Source organism: Lytechinus variegatus, chromosome 1 (assembly GCF_018143015.1).
Source record: "Lytechinus variegatus isolate NC3 chromosome 1, Lvar_3.0, whole genome shotgun sequence".
Classification (NCBI taxonomy): Eukaryota; Metazoa; Echinodermata; class Echinoidea; order Temnopleuroida; family Toxopneustidae; genus Lytechinus; species Lytechinus variegatus.
Genome location: NC_054740.1, coordinates 85523001 through 85546429, shown reverse-complemented (window position 1 = coordinate 85546429; position 23429 = coordinate 85523001). Strand labels below are relative to the sequence as shown.

Here is a 23429-nt window from a genome sequence, read left to right as displayed (position 1 = left end):
TTTTATTTAAGGAAATTTGTAAGATTACACACACCAAATACCAATTTCCTGTAAGATTACGCAATCTGATAAGATTACAGGTGTTCTCGAGACTCTGCTGCAGGAACTTCTTTTAGTTTAAGGATAAATTTTCTAACAGTGTAGAAGAGTTTATTTGTCACCAGAATTATTAACATCAAAGATAAGTCTATAAGTCTAATTGCCCTTGAATGAATATGCTGGTATCTCAATATTGTACAAGGAAGCACAACAAGCGTGGGAAATGATATATATTTTTTGGTGGTACATAGGATTGTTGTCTTATTATAAAACACAAATATAAACACATTGACAACTTCCTCAAGATACCCTCCACCTTCTTTTATTTCAAATTTTAAGCAAAATTTCCATCCAAAAATGCATGATAATGCACACCCCCCATCCCCGGAAAAAATATCACGTTTGGACATTACAAGTACGTGCATATTCGTTTCTGTTAAGCAAAACTTTGTATCTGCCACTAACGAATACATGCTGTCGTTGTTTGAATCGTTCATGGGAAGCAAAATATGCCTGCACGTAGGCAGCACCCAGAGAACCGACGGCTTTGATTCCTATCCAAGTGCCTCGGATCAGCAGCGAGTCTGGTGAGGTCGAAATCCTCAATGATAGAGATGATGTTGAACTTGAATTGAATTCGAAACCATTGTTCTATCATGACGTCACCGTGCCTCCATCAATTACTGATTTTTGAGAGAATCTAATAAATCCGACTCTAACGTCGTTATCCGCATTATGAGATAATCCATAGATATTAAAATGATATTGGAATCGAGGACGAATGTGATACTGTCGGTTTTTAAATAAAAGTGATAATGTACATTCGTCCCATCCTAACAAAAGTAGCCTGACAAAAAAAAATCACATATAACGGTCAAAAACGTATTGTTCAGGAATGACCTACTCTGAAAGATGGATTGCATATAATTACTATGTCGCTTGGTGGCGTCTAACATAACAGCTACAGCAAACTCCAGCTTATTATACTTAGATCGTGCATGCTCGCGTATACATGTAAGAGTCGAGACGTTCATGATAATAGATTACCAAAGAAAGCGAGAGGTTCGTTTCATGATTTATTTCTAAAGCAATTTCCCTTTTGATGTCGCAATGATATCACTTCATGTTTGTTTTATATTTCTCTTTCTCAATTGATTTTTTTTCAATAACTTGATAATCACTTATTTGATAATAGTGGCGTGCAAATTTGCATAAAAAGGAATTTAGATGAAAACTATGATCATAACAATACAATGACTAAACGAAAAAAATTTTGGGTTGCAGTAGTCCCCACCCCACCATTATATCCAGTGTACATTCGAAGAGTGTTTTATATATTATTTTATTGTACTGTCATTTTCTTGCCGTCGTATTGTCGTTCTTTCTTGCCATAATGTAGGAAAAGTTCTTAATTACTTGTATGCTATTTTCACAGAATGAAATAAATTAATTGAATTGAAATTAGATCGAAAAAGGCAAATGTTAACAAGAATGCAAGAGGGTGCACTATTTTCATGTGAGTTGCGATATTTTTATCAGGCTCAGTTTTTGCAGGAAAATGGTTGGCTGTAGGCCTATACTAATACCAATGTTTCTACCGATGTCGCAATGGATGCTCCAAATCCGGACAGGAGTGTACTGTACAACTCAGAACAAGATAGCTTCGAATGTAATGGCTCCAGTCAGTTTCTCAAAACCAGCTTCGTTTTTCAGAGTAAAACTGCCAAGTAAACAAATGCCACTGTCATCAATGAACGTAAAGTGCGAGCATGATTCCGTGCTTGAACATCGGGCCGAACATCGTATCAACGACGACGCCGAGTATCGCTCGATCACGGCCGAATTCTTCACGGCATAGTCCCTCGCAACCGACCTATAACGGTTTGACTTTTGCTTTACTGGAAATAACAACGAGAAAAGAGAAACAATTCGATGTGGTTATTTGATATACCTACCTTCGATCATCATCATGATTCTCGTTGTACCATCGGCCACAACAAGAACAAAACTTTAGGAATCCATTAATCTACCATGGATGTCAGGATAGAAAACAATTCTAACACCTAAAACCCGTTTTACATAAATCCAACCATTGTACTTATGCCACTTTGTTAATTACCATGGTAACAAGGCTGAGCAGCCAATCAAAAATCAAGGTTACCATGGTAGTTTTTTAAATAATGGACAAGTCCATTATTCTTCTGTAAATAGTTTTTAACCACATATGTATCCTTGTATACCCTTAGTACAACCTTTTTTTTTTGTATTATCAACCAGTTTAACTAGAATCAAGTTTTGCTTTAAACAAACAAATAATGTATTGTTTCAATACTGAGGGACCGTTGTTGCTTTTAAACGTTTTCGACATATGCGTTAGCATATAATTGTACATGTATCTTGTTATATGTTATTTTTTAAGGAGGATCAATTAAGTTCATTCATTCACTCAATTTATTCAATTCATTCAATTCAATTCATTCATTTATTCAAGTTACAATAGTTGTAAAACTTGATGAAACTGGGCCTGGTATGGCTGCAACGGACGTTATACCAATAACCCGATTATGATCAACTTAGTCAAAACTCTGTACTTCGAACTTTTAATTTACAAAATCTTTGGTAACCAAGCACTAACCTCGTACGTTTGAAAAAAACATAGGCGAAAGAGAACGAAATAGGGAGAAGGAAATAGATTACAAGAGAAGAGACAATTGAAAGAGAAACGAAACAAGAAGCGCACAAAAACGCCTTTTCCACAGCAGAAATGTACCTTTAAAAATCATTAAAACACAGCACTGTGGTTCAGATTGATGTAACATATCTAATCATAACGATTTACTAACCTTTGGGAGTTTCTGTAGTGGTAGCCAGAGTGGTTTTCGATTGTCGCGTTGTAGCTTTAGTAGTGGTCGACAGTGTTGTTGTGGAAGTAGGCTTAATTGTGGTTGGCTGCGTTGTGGATTGGGTTGTTGTTGTAGCCGTAGTGGTTGGCTGCGTTGTGGATTGGGTTGTTGTTGTTGTAGCCGTCGTGGTTGGCTGCGTTGTGGATTGGGTTGTTGTTGTAGCCGTAGTGGTTGGCTGCGTTGTAGATTGGGTTGTTGTAGCCGTGGTGGTTGACTGTGTGGTGGATTGGGTTGTTGTTATAGCCGTAGTGGTTGGCTGTGTTGTTGTAGACGTAGTTGTCGATTCGATTGTTGTTGTAGCTGCTGTGGTGGTAGGTTTTGTTGTAGTTGGTTGTGGGGTTGTGGTAGATGGTGTTGTCGTCATCGCCACTGTTGTCTCCGAACACACTATATGGTATTGGAAACATGCACATTTAAGAATAAGAAAAAATAATAATTTAACGAATACTTTGATTTAATTTTGCTCTCAATAAAAGCTACGATCACAGAGATTTGAACGAACAAGTAGCTGGGGCAGATTTCATAATTAGTGTGGATTCTTCAAATTTTCGGGGGAAGGCTTACTGCTCCTTGTGGTCTTCTTCCAGAGTTCATACGAACCCATTTCAATTTACAAATGCTTAGAACCCGCTTCAGGAACGAAGTTATTCCATTTGTTTTCGGATATGACTTGACATCTTACATCAGGGTGATTTCACCAGGTCGCAAGATGGTCGTTAGTGCAACTCAATTTACCATAAAGTCACTCAGAAATGATCTGTTTGAATTTTAGAGTATTTTCGTTTATCTACGTCATGCGTTTCATGCCCTTTGTTGAAAAACACCATCCTGATAATATACGCCCATGTGAATTAAGTTTTAAGTTGTACACTTTGCTTCGTGGTCCTTTTCTGGCGCTAATCACAACTCTAAATTTTCGTAGTGTGTTAAAAGGTATAAAAAAACATCCAATTAAAATTATTTTTGTTTTTTGAAGAGAAAGTTATCGTTGTAAATTCCTTTACATAAACATAGGGTCATGTTATCAGGTGATAATTGGAGAGGGACCATTTTGTTGGCTTGCCGAGGGCGCTGTACATAGGGTGAAGGGCCACTCGTTGTAACATAAAACAGGTCCTTCTAATATGAAAGCACATTGAACACATTTGTAAAAGTTTGTTTGTTTCTTCCTTCAGTAAAAGGGAACATTTTTAAGTATTTCAAATGGTGTGGGGCACTGTTGTGCACCCTGTCCACCCCCGGCCCCGGACGGATCGCTACCCCTAGCTGGTTTTAAAAATGTATGAATATAAATACTACTACTGCAGTACAGGGGCCTAGAGCAGATCACCCACACAAGAACATCAAGGGAAGACACTCTGGTTTGAGTTTAACAATAATCACCATTTTCTTTTTCGCAAACATAGGTGTACTCTGTTTTGCATGTTCTGTCATGCCATCTGTATCCATGTGATTTTCTCATGCGGAAACATCCCACTCCTTCGTCGTTGGACTTATCGTCTCTGTTATCGTAAGTGAGGCCTGATCCATCCATCCATATCATATTGCCATTGGAATCGATGGTTAGTCCTATCCAGCAGTCTTTGAGGCTTTCTTCAATCAGTCGACCCTGAATGAATTCCTGTTCCTCTTCAGTTTGAATGTAGGCCAGATGAAAGTCGTGATTGGTACATTTCTCGTTCGCATCGTCCCGCGATAATTTCGTGGAACTGAAATAGTAACAGGAATCTCCATGAGACTCCGCCTCTTCCGGACACGCTGGAAATACAAAACACACAAGACGCGTCTTCAGTATTGAAAATTTCATGAATTTTTGGCAAAATGAAAATGCCAACATCTAATATCCTTAAAACTGAAATTAATATACATATTTCCCGGAGTGATATCATGTTCAATTGCAAAATATATTAAAGTATTTCATATCAGTTTGAATATCTGAGAAATTAATCATTCAGTTTTTTCATAATTCATCCTTCAGATCTTACGGACTTTTATTTTATTTTATTCCCTATCGGAATTCACTGAATCTATTGACGTACTACTCTAATAAATTATTATTCAATAGTAGATGTCTTTTATCTTTTGCACATTCTAATTGCCCTTTATATAGCATGATAAACTATCAAAATAAATCGTGATAATATATCAGTTATAATGATATTGTTTATATTGGCATTAGTTTTTTTATAGAAACAGTAATATTCAATTGAAAGTTGGAAAATTTCCTCAACACAGGCACAGAGTGCATTTCGATTATTTCGCATTTAACCAGGGGGGGGGTCGAACGAAACCCTCAAATTTTTAAAAAGAGGAAAAAAAATAGGGAAGAAAAACATTTTTCTTGGGCGAAATAGTTTTGACCGATGACCTTTTTATTGCTTGTAAGTTTTTCAGCAACGAATCGAACCCCAAAATTCAAATTCCTGGCAACGGGGTTGGTGATATCCTTATTCTGTTCATGAATTCAAACAGTGTTTGAAATCTTTAAAGTCAATATTAAAAAAAATATCCCGTCGGTCACCCCAAAATTTCACATTAATGTTGTGCCCCCTCCCTTTTGGAAATTCCTGGATCCGCCCCTGTGTCCTATAGCCATCCCCTGAAAAATATTTGGCGGCCAAGGGAGAACTTGGTTGAAAATCACGATACATATTAATGCAAGTGACAATAATCATGTGGGAGCAGTGTAAAGGGAAGATGATAGCTATGACGTCATTGCACGAGGGCACCATAATTTCACCAATCAATCTCTTGACAGTATAGTTTGGTTGATTGTACAGTGGCGTAACAGGCTGGGGGCAGGGGCAAGCTGCCCCCCCCCCTTGGCGTATTTCACCGGGAAAATAATCTTTAAAAACGGGAAAAGGAGAAATGGGAAGACGAAATAAAAAAGGGAAACCGAAGGAAAGCGGGAAAAGGGAGGAAAGAAGAACTTGTGAGACTTAAGAACAAATCATCCCGAAATACTTATACATTAGCATGATTAGTAAGAAAGGGAAATAATGAAAACTTACAAAATGGTAAACAAAAGCGGGAAATGAAGGTAGAAAGTAGATCCAAAAGCTAAATTGGAAAATGAAGAGAAGGGACAAGATGATTTTATTTCTCGTTCGCTTTGCTCGCTCCTTACATTACTCAACGTTTTGCCACACGCGTCGAACTGTGCCCCCTCTTTTTTTTTTTTTTACTCATCACGCTACTGTCGCATACGCTGCATAGAGCTTAGCCCTAATGCTCGCGTACAATACTAAAAAAATCTTTTTCACGGTGGCGTACAGACCAAGAAAAAAAGGGAAAAGGAAGGGAGAATGATGAAATGTAATATAATTTTCTTAATATTTTGTCAAAATCTATCACAAATTTTGATATATTGAACTAAAAAAATGTCGACATTTTTGCTCGCTCGCATTAAAAAAATAATTGTGTCCGATATACGCCATAATTTATCTGGCCCCCTCAAAAATTGTTGACACATTTACGCTACTGCCTGTTCATACAATAATATGACCGTGAAGTTTTCGCCCCCCCCCCCCGGCAACCGACCCCTGTTATGCCCCTGTGTTGATGTGATATCCATCATCTTTGATAAAGAGCCAGGGACGATCTATTAAGAAAGCTTACCAAAATCATCATAAGAGATTGAGCAAGGTTTGCTTTAGACAAATCAATAATCGCTAAGATTTTTTGTAGGCCTATATTTGAATTGAAAGTGAATTGAAATTGAATATCTTGATATGATATGTAAAATTCATTCTATATCGTCATGCACTTATTCCCCCAATTATCATGGTTAAATGTTAAAACATAACTAATGTAAACCACCTTAGATGACATCACCAAACGCATGAAAACCATAATATAATTCAGGGTGTGCGTCCGCGCTTTATTTTAGAACAGTTGGAAAATAATTCGCCTATAGCAAAACTAGAAATAGAAAAAGAAAAAGGGAAAGAAATGCAAAGATTAAATTCTGTACCAGACGTGTTTTATTAATAATTTCATACGTCACATTTTAACAGAACACATAATAACGTTCTGTTATAGTATGACATACCATATATTCTAGAGTGCAAACATTGTTTATAGAAATCAGTTTTCCATTTCCTTGAGTCATTGCAGAATGAAAGTACTACGGGAAATATTCAACATTATTTTATATCTATAAAAGTTACCTTTGTTATTTGTGTCATGATTCTACACTGAACCCGTTAAATAGTTCATTTTTCAAGTCATTGCAATGTCAATAGCCCATATTGAAACACAGTTTACCAGAATGTGTGAGTTTGTGTGAACGAGCTTATGAATATATGCATTTTCTTTTCTTTTTTAAAGAAAGAGGTCAATACTTACTTTGGCATTCTTGGATGGTTAGAGGCACTTGTTGATGTAGTACTATTAAGATGCTCACTATATACAATTTCTAAATGAATAGTGTAAAAAAAACACATGATCAAATTGCGATATAAAGTGATATACTTGTTCAATAGTTATTTTGGGTCATCCCAAATGGGCAATTCAACGCTAAACGACGTTACACATTCATGACATTACGCACTTTCAATTATTTGCGTAACTAAAATAATACATATCGAGGCAAAGAATCTATTTTCACCAAATCTGACTTTCTAACAGACCAGCAGACCAAAGTTACCAAAGTGACATGAAAATGAAGTTGTGGAGTGAAATTGTAATATGTTGTGTATAATAAATGTTTAATTTGATCAGTGATATAATAGTCATTACAATCGTCATCATATCATCATCATCACCACTATCATCATGATCATCATCATTGCCATCATCAGTAGCGTACCGTGGGTCACGGCATTGGGGGGGCACCAGCAAAAATTTCGGGTTACTTAGGGAGCGCGCGAAGCGCGCTCAGTTGTCAGGTATACTGACCTAATAGAGATATTTTAAGGACATGCAGTGCCATCAAACGAATATGTATCTCACTGATTAAATAATGCGAGCGCGAAGCGCGAGCTGACAATTTTTGATATTGAGGGCTAAAATTTGACATTATAAGCAAATTGTTTTGTAATCATGTTTGTAGGAATTCTCTAAGACCCTACGTATTTGACTAACCAAATGATGCGAGCGCGAAGCGCGAGCTGAAATTTTTGTATGTATTGACCCCAAAACATGGATATTTTAAGGACTATAGTTACGAATCCATTAAGTCAGAGTACACATATCTCACCATAGTCATCTAGTGCGAGTGCCAAGCGCTTGCTGATTTTGTTAGAATTACATCTAAACACATGGAGCACTTTTTGAAGTCATTGTAATCATGATTATCATACGCATCTCACTAATGAAATACTGCGAGCGCGAAGCGCGAGCTGAAAATCTAGGAAATTCAGAAATGAAGAGGGGCATTCCAAGGCTTGTTTGTAGGAATTCACTTAGACCCCACGTATTTCACTAACCAAATGATGCGAGCGCGAGCTAAAATTTTTGATATTCAGATCAGAAAAATTGACATTTTAAGGACTGATTTTAGAAGTTCATGAAGAGCAGAAATCTCACCAATCCACTAATGCGAACGTTAGCACGGACAGGAAATGTTTTATATTAAGACCTAAAAATAGGGCAATAACTTTCAGTAGTCATGAAAAAGAAGAATATATCACTACTTAAACAATAATAACTCTAATTGCGAGGAAATATATTATTTTGTTGTATATTGATTTGAAAACGGGAGGCTTTAGTACATCAGTTTTATATGTCTCGTTAAAAAGTCTATGCGAGCACCAGGAACAATGAAGACACAATTAAGCAAAATAATGTTTCATAAAGTTATGAAAATGCTTCTTATGTTATATAACATAATATAACACTGTGATAAACAACAATTTCTTCTTTCCCCACTACGTTTCTCTTCCTTTTTCCCTCTTTTTCTCCTCCCCCCCTTTTTTTTTGGGCCAGCCGATGGGGGGGGGGGGCACGTGCCCCCCATGCCCCCCGTAGTTACGCCACTGGCCATCATCATCACCATCATCATCATTATCAATATCATTTATTCTTGTTCCCAATGTATTCATCAACATAACATATTGTGGGGTGAAGTGTTACATCGAAACCATCGCTTGTTTTTAACAATGAAGATTTTGACAACAATGATTTATGAAAGAAAGTCGTGAAGAGACCTGTCCTGTCTATCTCTTACACAATGTGAAAATATTTTATTCTAGTATTCTGCACATAACATTTTAACTAAGTGGGTGCAGGAGAGAAAGAAAGAATATAAGAACAGAATGATATTAAGAATTTAGGATGTCTGATTTTTTTAAACGGACCATGAACTCCCAAAGTAATGGGGATTCTAATGATTGTTTTTCTTAAGATTTCCAATGTTGATGAAAGGGACTGCTCACCATCGGTCTCATTTATCATCTTCTGCCCCCCCCCCAAAAAAAAAAAAACATGTGTCGTCTGAGAACTTTCCTTTAACTTGATTGGCTGAGTAGCACAGGAATAATCCTTAATTGACCTATACAATGATTTGATATGCGGTTACGGTTGATGTAATAATTATCCCCATTATCCAGAAAACCTATTATACCGAACGAAATAAAAAGATAAAAAAATAAAGTGTAACCGCAGAAGACACAATTTGTAGAGATTTTAATTTCTTTCCTATAAAAATTTCTGAATTATACATACACCAAAGAGAAAAGTACCAGGTTAGTAAATTTTAATACTTACATCCACGGGCATCATCGAAATGTCATCTCCGATCCATCGAGAAGAAAAATCATGGAATATACAATTTGATATGGTGCTTTAACAATCTTATAACCATCAGGGTCGTGTTTTCATTGTGGGAATTTTCGTAAATTTCCGTATCAATGTGATATCCTACACAATAAATTGGCGTGAATCATCGATATTCGGTTATGATCTCCATGCCTCGCTGAAAGGGTGGCAATCCTTCCAAAATAGCGTCATGATCACCACTGATTAAAACGAATTATGGAGCGAATGAAACACGGTGAAGTTAATCGACCCATCCCATCGATTTCTGCGGTGTCAGGTTAGAAATGTCAACCATCTTATGCGAAATTCGGTCGTCAATTATTGGTTAGCCTGATCTCGCGTCGACCGCCAGATATTCAAAGAGCCTGGCCTTTCAAATCAATTACTTCATAATTTTGTTGCTCATCGATATTATCTAACCGTTGATGAGGTATGAAATCATGTACAGCTTCCAATGGACCCATGAGCAAACAATACGATACCTCTCTAGAGACGTTTAATCATCATCCGATTTCCCCTGAAATACCGATAACCGATGTAATTAGCCAAAGAATGGAAAGTCTTGGGATATCTATTTTTAAGAGTAGCTTTATGGATAGACGCCTGTACACATATCTGTACACAATATTCAAACCACCAAGTGAGATATTCATTTATGAATTATGAATCGCAATCTCGTTTGTATCCCGGTGTTGCTACAGTGACACCAGGGACAGAGCCAGGATATTGTGAGGGAGAGACTACCTAAAGGGAGAGACTACCTAAATATGACGGGTTTTTTCAATTGATTATAGGGTATTCTTTATTTCATTTCCATTCAAACATTATACAAAATAACACAAATGAGATACAAAATAATGGATTGACATTTAAAAAAAAAGCAGTAAAAAATAGATCGAGACTAAAATTTCTCTCTTCCTCCATCTTTAAAAAATTCTTCCACTACTTTTTGTAATATTCTTCCCTCTTTTTCTTCATTACTGTTAATGTCTCAGGGGCATTCGCACCTTGCAACCTTGTGGCGTCGCCCCTGAGTGACATCAACAAAATCAACTCCAGATGAACCAAAGAAAGAAAAAAAATCCGTATCAGTCTATGGTCGGCTTCATTGTCGTGAATGTGGCATAAAATATTCGCACGTTTGACCATGATGGTTCCGAACCACACCCAAGAATTCATTCAGAGGTGTTTCAATTTCACGATAGAACCTATTTAGTGGTGTTTCAATTTCACTTTCTTTTATTAATGAAAAAAATACAAACTTTTATATTAGGACAAAGAAAAAAACTATCATTATATATTTCGTTTACGAGCTACAAATACACCCCCTTTTCAAAGTAAAACATCATCTAAAAACCTCATGACAAAAACCGCCCCTGTTTACAGAAACAAATTTCAAATAATCATTCAAAACGAAACACATTCGGATAAGATTTGTATACAGCACTGTACATGAAGAGGAATTGAGCTTTTACGGAGGGAGGGGGGGAGGGGACAGACTTACAGTAGAAATGAGGGGCCTGTTTCTCAACACCGTCATAAGTCTATAACTTCTTGACTAAATCGGAGATAGTGAGCTACTTGTCCACTAACCGTTTCACGAAGCCCTCTTTGCCAAAATAGGGGACAACAACCTGACTAAATATTTATGACACCCCCGTTACCCCCACTGAACAGGTCATAATTTCTTTCTTAATGAGCATCACTTAATGGGTAGACTGTGACTTGTAAAAGTGCCTCGAAATTTGAAAAATAAAAGGAATCAATCAATACAAGTTGAAATTACATTGCAAAACAAGTAGGAAAGATCATTCAATAAAAGATGTAATGGACAGAAATTGAAAAAAGCTGTTGGTAAAACGCCACAAAACCATTCATTTTGAAATAGTAAAATGATTGAATTGATAAAGATTCTACCGTATCAGGCCATCCATAACTAGACTAGTATTTGCTGTTTTCAGACCCTTATCAATATATTAATATATGCTGTCTCTTATTTATGCATAGAATTTTTCAAATCATATGTTTCGGTATCTAAAGATGTCAACAATAAAATATTACATTATATTTTGATAATACTTTGAATCATAATATACTTATCATCGTTTTACAAGATAAACCCTTATACTTCCATAGACTACCCAAGGGTGCCCATCTCAACGTCCACATGTGATTTTTAGTCATGACATGAATTTATAATTTCATTTTCTGAGCAATTGAATGTTCCAGTGTTCATGGTAAAGTTTAATTTTGCCTCTGCTATCATTGGGGTTGCCACGCAATCAAGCTTAGCTTATAGTGGCAACCCCTGCAACCTTCTAATAATCGATATGTTTTAATAGAAAATGCAATTTTTTTTCTTTCTTTCTTTGTCAGTAATATGTATATTATTATTGTATTTTCTTTGTTAACGTGTTCATGAAAAAGTGTTGCAGAAACCAATAAAATGAAATGAAATTTTGATTAACTGTATTTCCAAATCCATCACAATAATTGCAGTTTTATCGTCATTTTGCTTTTTGAAAATGATGCTATTGTGTGACTATGTCTGCTCTCTCTACCAACAGAATCGATATCAGATTGATTCTTTATTTCCATACGAAAAAATGATCATACAACATAAAATATATTGACAATTTTTCACGGTAAAATAACAATAATTGCATGGGAGGGGAAAGTCATAAGCACAAAGGTTTGAAAAAGGACGCCCCTCAAATGATTCAAGTTATATAGGAAGCCTTTCATGAAAATGCTTAGTACGATTGGAACTAACTCCGTGGTTGGTGGATAAAGATATGACTAACTTGACCAGGTTTTGAGAAACGGGCCCTGGTCCCCACGCCCACCGATAGTGTGCAATTCAAAAGAACAAAAAACAAACAAAACAAAACAACGGTCCAATTAAAATTGGAAATCGTTATGTCGGTGTATCTGTTGCTTGATATGAGCATGCACTCTAAAAATTTTAAAAATTTTAAAAATTTTACCCAATATTAATAGAAAGGGAACTTGCAGTTTGCTGGGTATTTTTTGACTCCATATTAGGCTATTTTTTGAATGATTTTTTTTTAATGATTATGAATAGGCAAGGTGTATCATCCATACCAGGTACCTGCGCCATTTTCCTAGCAACCATAATACACACGATTTTATCGGAAATATATTACGAATCGAGCATAATATCACTTCCTGTTATCAACACGGCAAAAAGTGTCAAGATTTATACCAACAAAGGAAAATAGGAACAGAATTAGGGCAAAATACAAGAAGATGAACCTCTGAAATAAAAACCCCAAGAGAATTTGATGTCTTTCCTCCAGGAAGCAGACTGCAGATGCTTGTGACAAAAATAACTTAGTTCTTGGTTATATTTTCATTGACGAGGCTATACAGACCTTGAATTATCATCATAAGAGCGCTTTACATTTTATTATCTTGTCGCAGCGAGTAAAGGACGGGCGGCTCATATTATATTAAAAAATATATAATTTTCGAGATAAAAATATATTCGCTCATGCAATACCGATGATTCCGCTGATAGATAAAGATATAAATTTAAAAAATCCATAATTATATTATTCTTTGATAAATGACTACAGGGTCAAATGCGAAGTATTGCCTGTACTTTTCTCACTCCAAAACGCTCGAATTGCTCCTGGTTTATTGCCTTCCGTTAACCCAATATAAAACATTATTTGAGGAAATGCGAATCATGCGAATCATCATCATATCGTAATACATTATCTTGATACATTATTTTGATTAAAACGTCAATATTAATGTAAAAATGGGTTGCTCTACGCTTCTGTTACTCCATCATGATTATCAACATTATCATGGCAGAATCAGAGATATTCTTAGCTGATGACTGGCCTAATTGATGTATCGCTTAATATTACTATCCAACATTTCACTATCTAATTTATTGTTAGAAAGGTACGCATATAATGATAATAGATGATATTATTTCATTCCAAACGTCACGAATGTGATGACTAAAAATTATATATCACTGAATATGCTAGATCATTTTATACTCATCTTGCTATTTAATCTAACTTCGCAGGAAGTATTGGCGTTTACAATAATAACGGCAAATTACACTCTTAAATCATTTTTTGGTAAATCTCTTTTGGTAATAATGTAAAGAGAGAGATATACAAAATGGAGAGAGGAAAGAATAGCATAGTAAGAGAGTGCAATTGCTTCTAAACTTCATTCAAAATACTGGCAAATACATTCCAGATTGTTTTAACCTAAAACCACACTAAAAATCCTGCATGTGCCAACTTCCTTCCGATGGATGATATTCCGGCGTGTGAATTTCATTCAATATTTGTCAGAAATCGATTGATCATCGGATCGACTTTCATTAAGTGACTCCTGCATGGTGAAAACACATTCATTTCATCTCATTTCATTTTCAACATCGATGAATTTCAACAAACATCAGCACGTATGAACTGATACGACATTAATTGGATCTAATTCGATTCAGGGGTTTAAATGAAACCGATAATTGATATAAGGGCATTTTTAAATGCTCACGATGGAAACATTGAGAGTTGGACCATGTAGGGTTTAGGATGATAATACAGTCATGTCAAGCGAAAAAGAATACACGCAAATATTGTCATCATGTTTTTATATTAAAAATGTTTAATTAGAGGCGCTTTGCAATTCTACTGTGCAGTGCTATAAAGAAGTTCGAATACATGAAAATGGTAATACCATGTGCTAAGGCATTTGCTTGGATTCTTGTGCGTGGTAATAAGCAAGAGTTTGTTCAGTAAAAGCCCTTTCTAGCATGCAAAAAGCAAGTGTTTGTTGTTTGCTTCGATGGTCAAAGATCTGCCTTGCTTGAAATCATTAGCATTTGGATGTGTTATCCAACTTCATCATCATCGTTATCATCATCATCATCATCAAAGTGTTCATAAAAACACTTTAAATGATTTACGATAGATTCTTTAAAGGGATGAATACATCATTTTATACCGTTTCCATGCAACATCATCACAAATGAATTCGAAAAAAAAATCATACAAAAACAATGACTGAGGAAATATTCAGGCCTATATACGACAATTTGCGCTAGATTTCTTAAGGACCCCATGGAATAACAGTGGTATCTTATTGATACCGCTGAAATGGGCCATCCTCCATCTGTATGTTATGTTAAATAGATCATGTATATATTTTATCTTTTTATATGGAAATAAATACAAACAAACAAACATTTCCAGCGATTCCATTCCTTTAAGGGCCTTTTCACACAAATGTTCATATTTTAGCTTTCGCCGGATTTTTTTCGGAGTAATTAAAATCTATGTTTTATTGGAAAGGTTATTATATGACCTATCAGAAAAAATGTTTTCATTTGCACCGACCCATATATGGCCGCCATCTTTTTTTTTCAAAATGGCCGCCGTGAAAAGCTTTTTTTTTAATATCTCGGCTTGTAAATAACCTAGAATCATATTTTTGGCATCTAAACCACGATTTATGAGGACAAGGAATCTAGTGGTATAAAAGTTACTAACCTTTGTTGAGAAAAATACGATTTTAATAATGGTATTTTCTGTCTTTTTTGATAAATCATCAGGCTTAAAACCTACATTGAATGTCAAATTATGTGTTGCAAATGATGTCATTTTTCAGTAAAGTTTATATTACACCAGGATGTCGTATACGCTTTCATCAACCATTTAGAGTGTTTTCCGTTCATACGATCAAGTTCAAAGGTCAGTTGGGGTCAATGACCTATGACCATGTCGGTATTAACTTTTAATCAGGTTATTATTTTTAATGTCATCTTAATTTCAAAAGTTTATAGTTATATTTAATGAAACTTGGAATGAAATGTCAATCACTGGTGATCAGCTTGTAGGAAACTTTGGTTTCATGACCAAGTTTAATGGCTATTTAGGATCAGTGAAATTTTACCATGTTGGGGGCATCAACATTAAAATTTTATAATGAAGGTTAAGTTTGTAAAATGTCATTATAGGTTTAAAAGTAATAAAAGTAAACGGACATATATCATCACTCCTTCGTGACTTTTCAATCAAAGCACTGCATCGCAAATACAAACTACGATGAGTGCATATATTATTTACGGATTCCGTAGATATCACTCCTTTCTTAAAGCAATTCCAAAGTGCGAAAGGTCACGTAAGTTCCGCCCCCAAAAATGTTTTGAAGGTCAAGCCTTTCACGCGCAAAATTCTCCTCTGGAGTAGAATTTTAATTCGTGATTGTGATTAGCGTTCGTGATTCAAATCATGTTCTAGTTTGGTTTCACACATGCTAAAATTCGTCACTAGCGTTATTTTTCACTCGAATTATCACTCAAATTACTATTTTTATTTAACGGTGTGAAAGGGCGGTAAGTCTTAGAGTTACTTGTAATATTTCAAAATTCAAATGAAGTTAGATACTTCCATTCCTTGTTTGGGAGTGACAAGGTAAGTGTTCATGGTTTATGTTCATGTTTAAAATTGGAATGGATATCAAAAGACAGCATATATCACTGAGCCACTTTCACCAATAAAAGTGTTCGAATTATCAGCAACGTTGTATCCCAGAATGCACTTTGATGACGACGGTGTGTAGGAAAAATAGGAACAGCTATCCAATGAGATGCAGGAACTCGCACACCTCAAAGTGGAATGAGTTGAGATTGGTAAAGAACTTGTTGCTTCCGGTAGCACAGCGTCTGTTGCAAACAAACGAAATTTGCGGCTGACTGACCTGCCTGCATAATACAGAATAAAATGGTGTAAAAAAATGACTGAACATCAGTTGAAAATTAAGAGATCATCAGGTAATAATCACTCGCCGTACCGGAGGCACAGTGCCGCCCAGATAGAAGATTAATGGCCTTTTGTTTTGCTTGTCAGAAAGGTTTTGGCAGGAAGGTACTTCCGGAAATGCTGGTGAAATTTGATCTCATTATTTAAGATACACTGTCGAATATCAGGAGAAAGGTAGAATTTCACATCTAAGACCTTTCCTTTTGATATCCTTCCTTCTTCGTTCTTTCCTTTTCTTTCCTCTTTTTGTGTCACTACTTGTAAACTACATGGGGCGGTCGCTGCGCCCTTAAATGGTTGAAGGAAGCATAGAGAGGGAGTGAGAGTGTGTGAGGGTGAAGGAATGGGATACGAAGTGAGTGTTTACTGTTTATTTAGATGTAATTATTCTTGACGCCAATTTATCTTCTTATATATAAAATCGTGTTACCATTATTTTTTTAATCCAACTCCAGAATATGACTTCTGTTTTGGATCTTTGAACATGAAAATAATGTTTTAATCATTTCCGTATTGGGGAAAAAGTACTGTTAAGATAACAACACTTACTGGTTGCACGTGTAGTGAATACTTTTTTCGAGAGAGTCGAGTGTGACATGGAGCTTTGAATGGCCGATGAGGTAATTTCTACCTGAGGGTTTGTGCTTGGAATGGCCGAGGTATGTTCTTCCCGAGGAATAATGCTTGGAATGGCCGTGGTCTGCTCTTTAGGTTGGATTGTGTTTGGAATGGCCGAGGTCTGTACTTCCTGTGAGATTGTGGTTGGAATGGTCAAGGTCTGCTCTTCCTGTGGGATTGTGCTTTGAATGGCCGATGTCTTCTCTACCTGTGGGATTGTGCTTGGAATGGTCGAGGTCTGCTTTTCATATGGGATTGTGTTTGAAATGGCCAAGGTCTGCTCTTCCTGTGAGATTGTGCTTGGAATAGCAGATGTCTTCTCTACCTTTGAGATTGTGCTTGGAATGGCCGAGGTCTGCTTTTCATATGGGATTGTGCTTGAAATGGCAAAGGTCTGCTCTTCCTGTGATATTGTGCTTGGAATGGCCGATGTCTTCTCTACCTGTGGGATTGTGCTTGGAATGGCCGAAGTCTGCTCCTTCTGTGACATTGTGCTTGGAATGGCCGATGTCTTCTCTACCTGTGGGATTGTGCTTGGAATGGCCGATGTCTGCACTTTCTGTGAGATTGTGCTTTGAATGGCCGATGTCTTTTCTACCTGTGGGATTGTGCTTGGAATGGCCGAGGTCTGCTTTTCATATGGGATTGTGTTTGAAATGGCCAAGGTCTGCTCTTCCTGTGAGATTGTGCTTGGAATAGCCGATGTCTTCTCTACCTGAGATTGTGCTTGAAATGGCCGATGTCTTCTCTACCTGTGGGATTGTGCTTGGAATGGCCGATGTCTGCACTTTCTGTGAGATTGTGCTTTGAATGGCCGATGTCTTTTCTACCTGTGGGATTGTGCTTGGAATGGCCGAGGTCTGCTTTTCATATGGGATTGTGTTTGAAATGGCCAAGGTCTGCTCTTCCTGTGAGATTGTGCTTGGAATAGCCGATGTCTTCTCTACCTGTGAGATTGTGCTTGGAATGGCCGATGTCTTCTCTACCTGTGGGATTGTGCTTGGAATGGCCGAGGTCTGCTCTTCCTGTGAGATTGTGCTTGACATGGCCGATGTCTTCTCTACCTGTGGGATTGTGCTTGGAATGGCCGATGTCTGTTCTTCCTGTGGGATTGTGCTTGGAATGTCCGAGGTCTGTACTTCCTGTGAGATTGTGCTTGGAATGGCCGAGGTCTGCACTTTTTGTGGGATTGTGCTTGGAATGTCCGTGGTCTGCTCTTCCTGTGATATTGTGCTTGGAATGGCCGAGGTCTGCTCTTCCTGTGGGATTGTGCTTGGAATGGCCGATGTCTGTACTTCCTGTGGGATTGTGCTTGGAATGTCCGAGGTCTGTACTTCCTGTGAGATTGTGCTTGGAATGGCCGAGGTCTGCTCTTCCTGTGAGATTGTGCTTGGAATGGCCGAGGTCTGCTCTTCCTGTGGGATTGTGCTTGGAATGGCCGATGTCTGTACTTCCTGTGGGATTGTGCTTGGAATGTCCGAGGTCTGTACTTCCTGTGAGATTGTGCTTGGAATGGCCGAGGTCTGCACTTTTTGTGGGATTGTGCTTGGAATGTCCGTGGTCTGCTCTTCCTGTGAGATTGTGCTTGACATGGCCGATGTCTTCTCTACCTGTGGGATTGTGCTTGGAATGGCCGATGTCTGTACCTCCTGTGGGATTGTGCTTGGAATGTCCGTGGTCTGCTCTTCCTGTGATATTGTGCTTGGAATGGCCGATGTCTTCTCTACCTGTGGGATTGTGCTTGGAATGGCCGAGGTCTGCTCTTCCTGTGAGATTGTGCTTGGAATGGCCGATGTCTGTACCTCCTGTGGGATTGTGCTTGGAATGTCCGTGGTCTGCTCTTCCTGTGAGATTGTGCTTGACATGGCCGATGTCTTCTCTACCTGTAGGATTGTGCTTGGAATGGCCGATGTCTGTACCTCCTGTGGGATTGTGCTTGGAATGTCCGTGGTCTGCTCTTCCTGCGATATTGTGCTTGGAATGACCGATGTCTTCTCTACCTGTGAGATTGTGCTTGGAATGGCCGATGTCTTCTCTACCTGTAGGATTGTGCATGGAATGGCCGAGGTCTGCACTTTCTGTGGGATTGTGCTTGGAATGGCCGAGGTCTGCATTTTCTGTATGATTGTGCTTGACATGGCCGAGGTCTGCTCTTCCTGTGAGATTGTGCTTGGAATGGCCGAGGTCTGCACTTTCTGTATGATTGTGCTTGATATGGCCGATGTCTGCTCATCCTTTGGGATTGTGCTTGGAATGGCCGAGGTCTGCTCTTCCTGTGGGATTGTGCTTTGAATGACCGCAGTCTGCCCCTTCTGTGGGATTGTCGGTATACCAGAAAGCCCGTCTACTGTCACCGTTTTGGTATCACGATTGCTTTCTGAAGAAGCTAGGGTTACCTGATTTGGGGAGGTCAAAACTGTATTTTCTGATTCCATCTCAGTAGCACTTGAAACTTTTGTTGTACTACGTAGTTTCTCATTGGTTGTCATAGAAGTTAGAGTTGTATGAGATCTTCCCGGTGTCCGATGTAAGTCCTTTGTAGATGACAGAAACACCAGAGGAGTGTCAGTCATACTTTTTATGAATAGGCCTACGACCATATCCACCGTAGTTGATGTCTTTCCCTCTGTAGTACTTGCAGTCATCGTGGTAGATGTAGGTAATGGCAGCACTGACATACCGGAAATGGACGATGATGTCTTTGAAGCAAAATGAGTTACAGGTGATTGGGTTGTCATTTTGCCATCACAACCTGTAATGTAAGATAGTGGTGAATCATGAGAATATTGAAGACGTATCATCTTGACACATTTGCATGTCAAATCTTCATCTTTATTAAATCTGTAATAACAGCGCTAAGTGTGGTTTGTTCCTACAGCGCTACATGTAAAGCGGGGACCAGGACGTAATGCAGGGCTCAGTAACATAGACTAGAGGTTTGCTACCAACTGCAAATACGAACGAACCACTCTGATTGGATCAGTGTTTTGTAAAAAGTGCGCACCCAACATTGATTTTGATTGGTCATTCGCATTTAGCGATTGATTGCAAACCTTTATTCTACTGAGCCCGAAATACCACCTACATCGTAGTTACTGTTGAAATATATGACCAAGATAGCATAAGGCAAAACTTTTCACTCTTCTCAAAACAAAAGCCGATATCGACTAACCTTGTTCTTTCTCACATATATATCCAATCCTGGTGTCATTGCATTCACGGTCTGCCCATATGTAGTTTTTCCGTCTCCTAAGCCGAAAGCACTCGCCACCTCTAGTGATAAGACCAAAATTAGAGTAGGTGATCACTGTGCCATCCATCCATACCCACTCTCCTTCTGCGGTCTTTTCGATTCCAATCCAGAAGTCACTTGAAGGACGAACGATGTTACCAGTAGATACCAGAAAGTCCTGTTCCTGTTTCGTTTCAATGTAGACTAGATGGAGGCCGACCAACTCACAGTTTGTTTTGGCGGTCCATAAATCTGTTCCAGTTGTGTTAAACTGATAGCAGGAGTTGTTGAATTTGTACATAGACTCGCCACAAGCTGTGAAGGAGTAACAAGGGAATATCTAAAACCGTGTAGAGACAGTTGCTCGAATTAAAGAAAAAAATGCTATTGTCCAAAATTGGAGATCATAATTTCAAAACCCTTTATTTATGGTTCGTGAATTTCATAGTCATTTTGATTGATGCCAATCGGACAGTCACTGATCAGTCACCTATAACATGAATCAGATTCGAACCACTGTCTAAGCCTTTGTCATGTTTGTTCGAATCTGATTCATGTTACAAGGAAAATACTAGACTCAAATCATCATGATGCACATTATAGTCCTCATGCAAAATAATAAAAGAAACGACGCGAGAGGTGACCCTAATTAGAATGATATCTTTATCTAAACAATAATGAATATAACTCACCATAACAATCGTCTTGTCCAAACACCCCGCTCGCCTGCAGCAAGACAGTAATAACGGCATATGCGAGTAACATCTAAATTTGGAAAAAATAAATACCTCTCTGTAAAATTAGTAAAGTATATAAATATTACACAAGTCCAGTGTTTAAACAAAGGTAAATTAACATTGAGTCATAACAAGATATAAAAACAAAAACCGAAACGACACTTTTTGTTTAATTTGATGAACATAAATGATAACTATCTCCATTTTTTCTAAATTCTTTGTTCTTCTACTTAAAGGTTTTTTTTTTCGATCCAACGATTGAAAATGCAAACAAAATTCAACTTAACATCACATCAATCAGAAATGAAATATCAGTAAATTTACTATCAATTAAGGTTGGGAGATAAAGAAACGCGGACTGATGTAATTTGGGAAATAAATAAACCGGGCGAGAAGTTGTGTTGAAACAGTAGATGAAATATTTGCTTTTTAATTCATTCACATTCGGATTGTTTTCAGGAGAGGAGCTAAAGGGGGGGGGGCAGTGACGACCACACCCGATGATTTTCATGTAGTTAAAAAAAGAAAATGGGCATCAACAACAACAACAAAAAAGAGAGAACTAAACGAGGAAAAGAGAAGAAATGAGATCGGTCTTGTAACACTATCTCGTCTGTAAATTAATTCAGAAAAATCTATAACGTCTGTAGCGGTTTGTTGTGTTAAAGGTGGGATGTTTCCCACTTTCCTTAACATATAATATTCCCTGAAAGTATTAAAATAATGACAAAACATACATTTAATTCTGAAACTAAAATAGGTAAGACATATTTCATCTTCAATAATAAATTCAGTTGAAGTTTGTACATTCCCATATATAATAAGTTTGTATTTTACGTGTAAAATTTAATCTTATCACATGTTATGTTATATCATATGTTCTCATAGAATATGTTTTTATATGTTATGTACTGTGTTCTATACTTCATATTTCATTAATGTTGCATTTTATAATTATTGGACAATTGGTATTTTTTCCAAGTGGCTTATCGGTGAACTAATAGTTTATAGGCCTTATCTTATATTGCGTTGTCAGTAATAGAAATTCTAATCAGAACCCTATGATATTTCCGTTTACAAACCAATGAAATTTGGCCAGTCTGCGATAAGGGCTTCCTAACAAAACAACAAAATGTCTATGTCAGATCACTGAATCTGCTGATGGAGTGAAAAATATCCCAATATAAGAATAAATAAATAAATAAATAATCACAATAGCAAATCTTTATTGAGACAGAAATTCATACATGTTAGTGTCATGCACATTTCAATGATATTGATAAATGGTGGTTTAATTGTGCGCAGATAGAAACACATTTTTAGTATTAACGTACATGATGACCCCTTTTAAAGACATTTACCCTGTACAAATGTTAAGTTTCCTACACGCATGCTCGGACGTTAGCTTCAATATTTTTTTATTTTATTTCAAGAATTTTAAGGGTGTATCACCCCTTCCCAGGTTTAACCTTATTTTTATTCAGAAATGATTAAACAATTATAATTATGTATATTATTGTCTTATAAAGTCTTATAGAGTGTAAAAAAACCTCCCTAAAAGTTGTCTTTATGTGCGGGCTTGAGTGGAACTGCAAAGGTGATACATAACTAAAATGACGCCACGACAGTCAGAACACACCTACCTATGCATGGCAATGGTTGGCTTAATAGCCGAAGATATACAGGGGTCAAATCTATAACCACCAAACAAAGCGCTCAATTATGCCAGCCAGCATCGGTTCATTTTTCTTTACTCAACGCCAATAATTAGAGGAAATGTATCGTGAATTCGGTGGGTAAAGTGATAGACATATCGAAATTAATTCTTGATCACAAATAAATCAATCAAATATTTGTATATCCCCACTGATGTAATGAAATTAGTAACCTATATTGGTAAGACTGTCAACTCACGTGTGCGTGATCCCTTAATCGTATACCGGAGAATTCACAAAAAGAAAGAAAAAAAAACTTTGGTATAAAAGGTACTATGACTCCTTTAAATTATGAAGAATGTTCAGCATTATTTCCACATACATAGCGAATGGTTTACAGAAAAAAACGCATACTTGGACATATTAATAAGATGGTGCTATAAACGGGTGATTTAGGGGCTTGCTTTGGGAACAGTCGTAGCGCTCTATCAATCATATTTTAATATGTCATTGTTTGTTCTGGGTTCAAGAAGAAGATGTACTCGGAATAATCCCGGGTGGCCACCATTTCCCTTAAGAATCAGATTTCCTGCCATAAAATTGTCAGTCTGGGACGAGTTAATATGATTTTTAGTTTCCCTTCAAATGTTTTGGTAGTCAAGCAACTC

General features: G+C 37.2%; 2 protein-coding genes across 2 annotated transcripts; both read right to left on the bottom strand.

Moving 5' to 3' along the window:
- Positions 1–1594: 1594 nt before the first annotated feature.
- Positions 1595–10401, bottom strand: LOC121426091 (cell wall protein DAN4-like). The gene is made up of 5 exons (XM_041622247.1): positions 9654–10401; positions 7293–7362; positions 4326–4700; positions 2883–3329; positions 1595–1937 (listed from the first exon to the last, which is right to left on the bottom strand). The coding sequence occupies exons 1-5, from the start codon at positions 9666–9668 to the stop codon at positions 1687–1689; spliced, it is 1158 nt and encodes a 385-aa protein (XP_041478181.1). The 5' UTR covers positions 9669–10401; the 3' UTR covers positions 1595–1686.
- A 4609-nt stretch (positions 10402–15010) lies between these two features.
- On the bottom strand, positions 15011–21146 carry LOC121432102 (mucin-17-like). The gene is made up of 5 exons (XM_041629961.1): positions 21062–21146; positions 20310–20684; positions 17875–19889; positions 17069–17843; positions 15011–16461 (listed from the first exon to the last, which is right to left on the bottom strand). Exons 1-5 carry the CDS (start codon positions 21132–21134, stop codon positions 16217–16219), a joined length of 3483 nt encoding a protein of 1160 aa, XP_041485895.1. The 5' UTR covers positions 21135–21146; the 3' UTR covers positions 15011–16216.
- Between the last annotated feature and the right edge of the window lie 2283 nt (positions 21147–23429).

Bases quoted from the DNA above. Each gene is read 5' to 3' on its own strand.
- LOC121426091 (XM_041622247.1), bottom strand. The intron at 3,330-4,325 runs GTGATTATTGTT...AATACCATATAG, and splicing joins TGTTTGCGAAAAAGAAAATG to TGTGTTCGGAGACAACAGTG. The intron at 1,938-2,882 runs GTTAGTAAATCG...TGTTATTTCCAG, and splicing joins CACTACAGAAACTCCCAAAG to TAAAGCAAAAGTCAAACCGT.
- LOC121432102 (XM_041629961.1), bottom strand. From the start codon at position 21,134: ATGTTACTCGCATATGCCGTTATTACTGTCTTGCTGCAGGCGAGCGGG. The intron at 20,685-21,061 runs GTGAGTTATATT...ACTCCTTCACAG, and splicing joins TGGACAAGACGATTGTTATG to CTTGTGGCGAGTCTATGTAC. The intron at 16,462-17,068 runs GTAAGTGTTGTT...TGTATTATGCAG, and splicing joins ATTCACTACACGTGCAACCA to GCAGGTCAGTCAGCCGCAAA.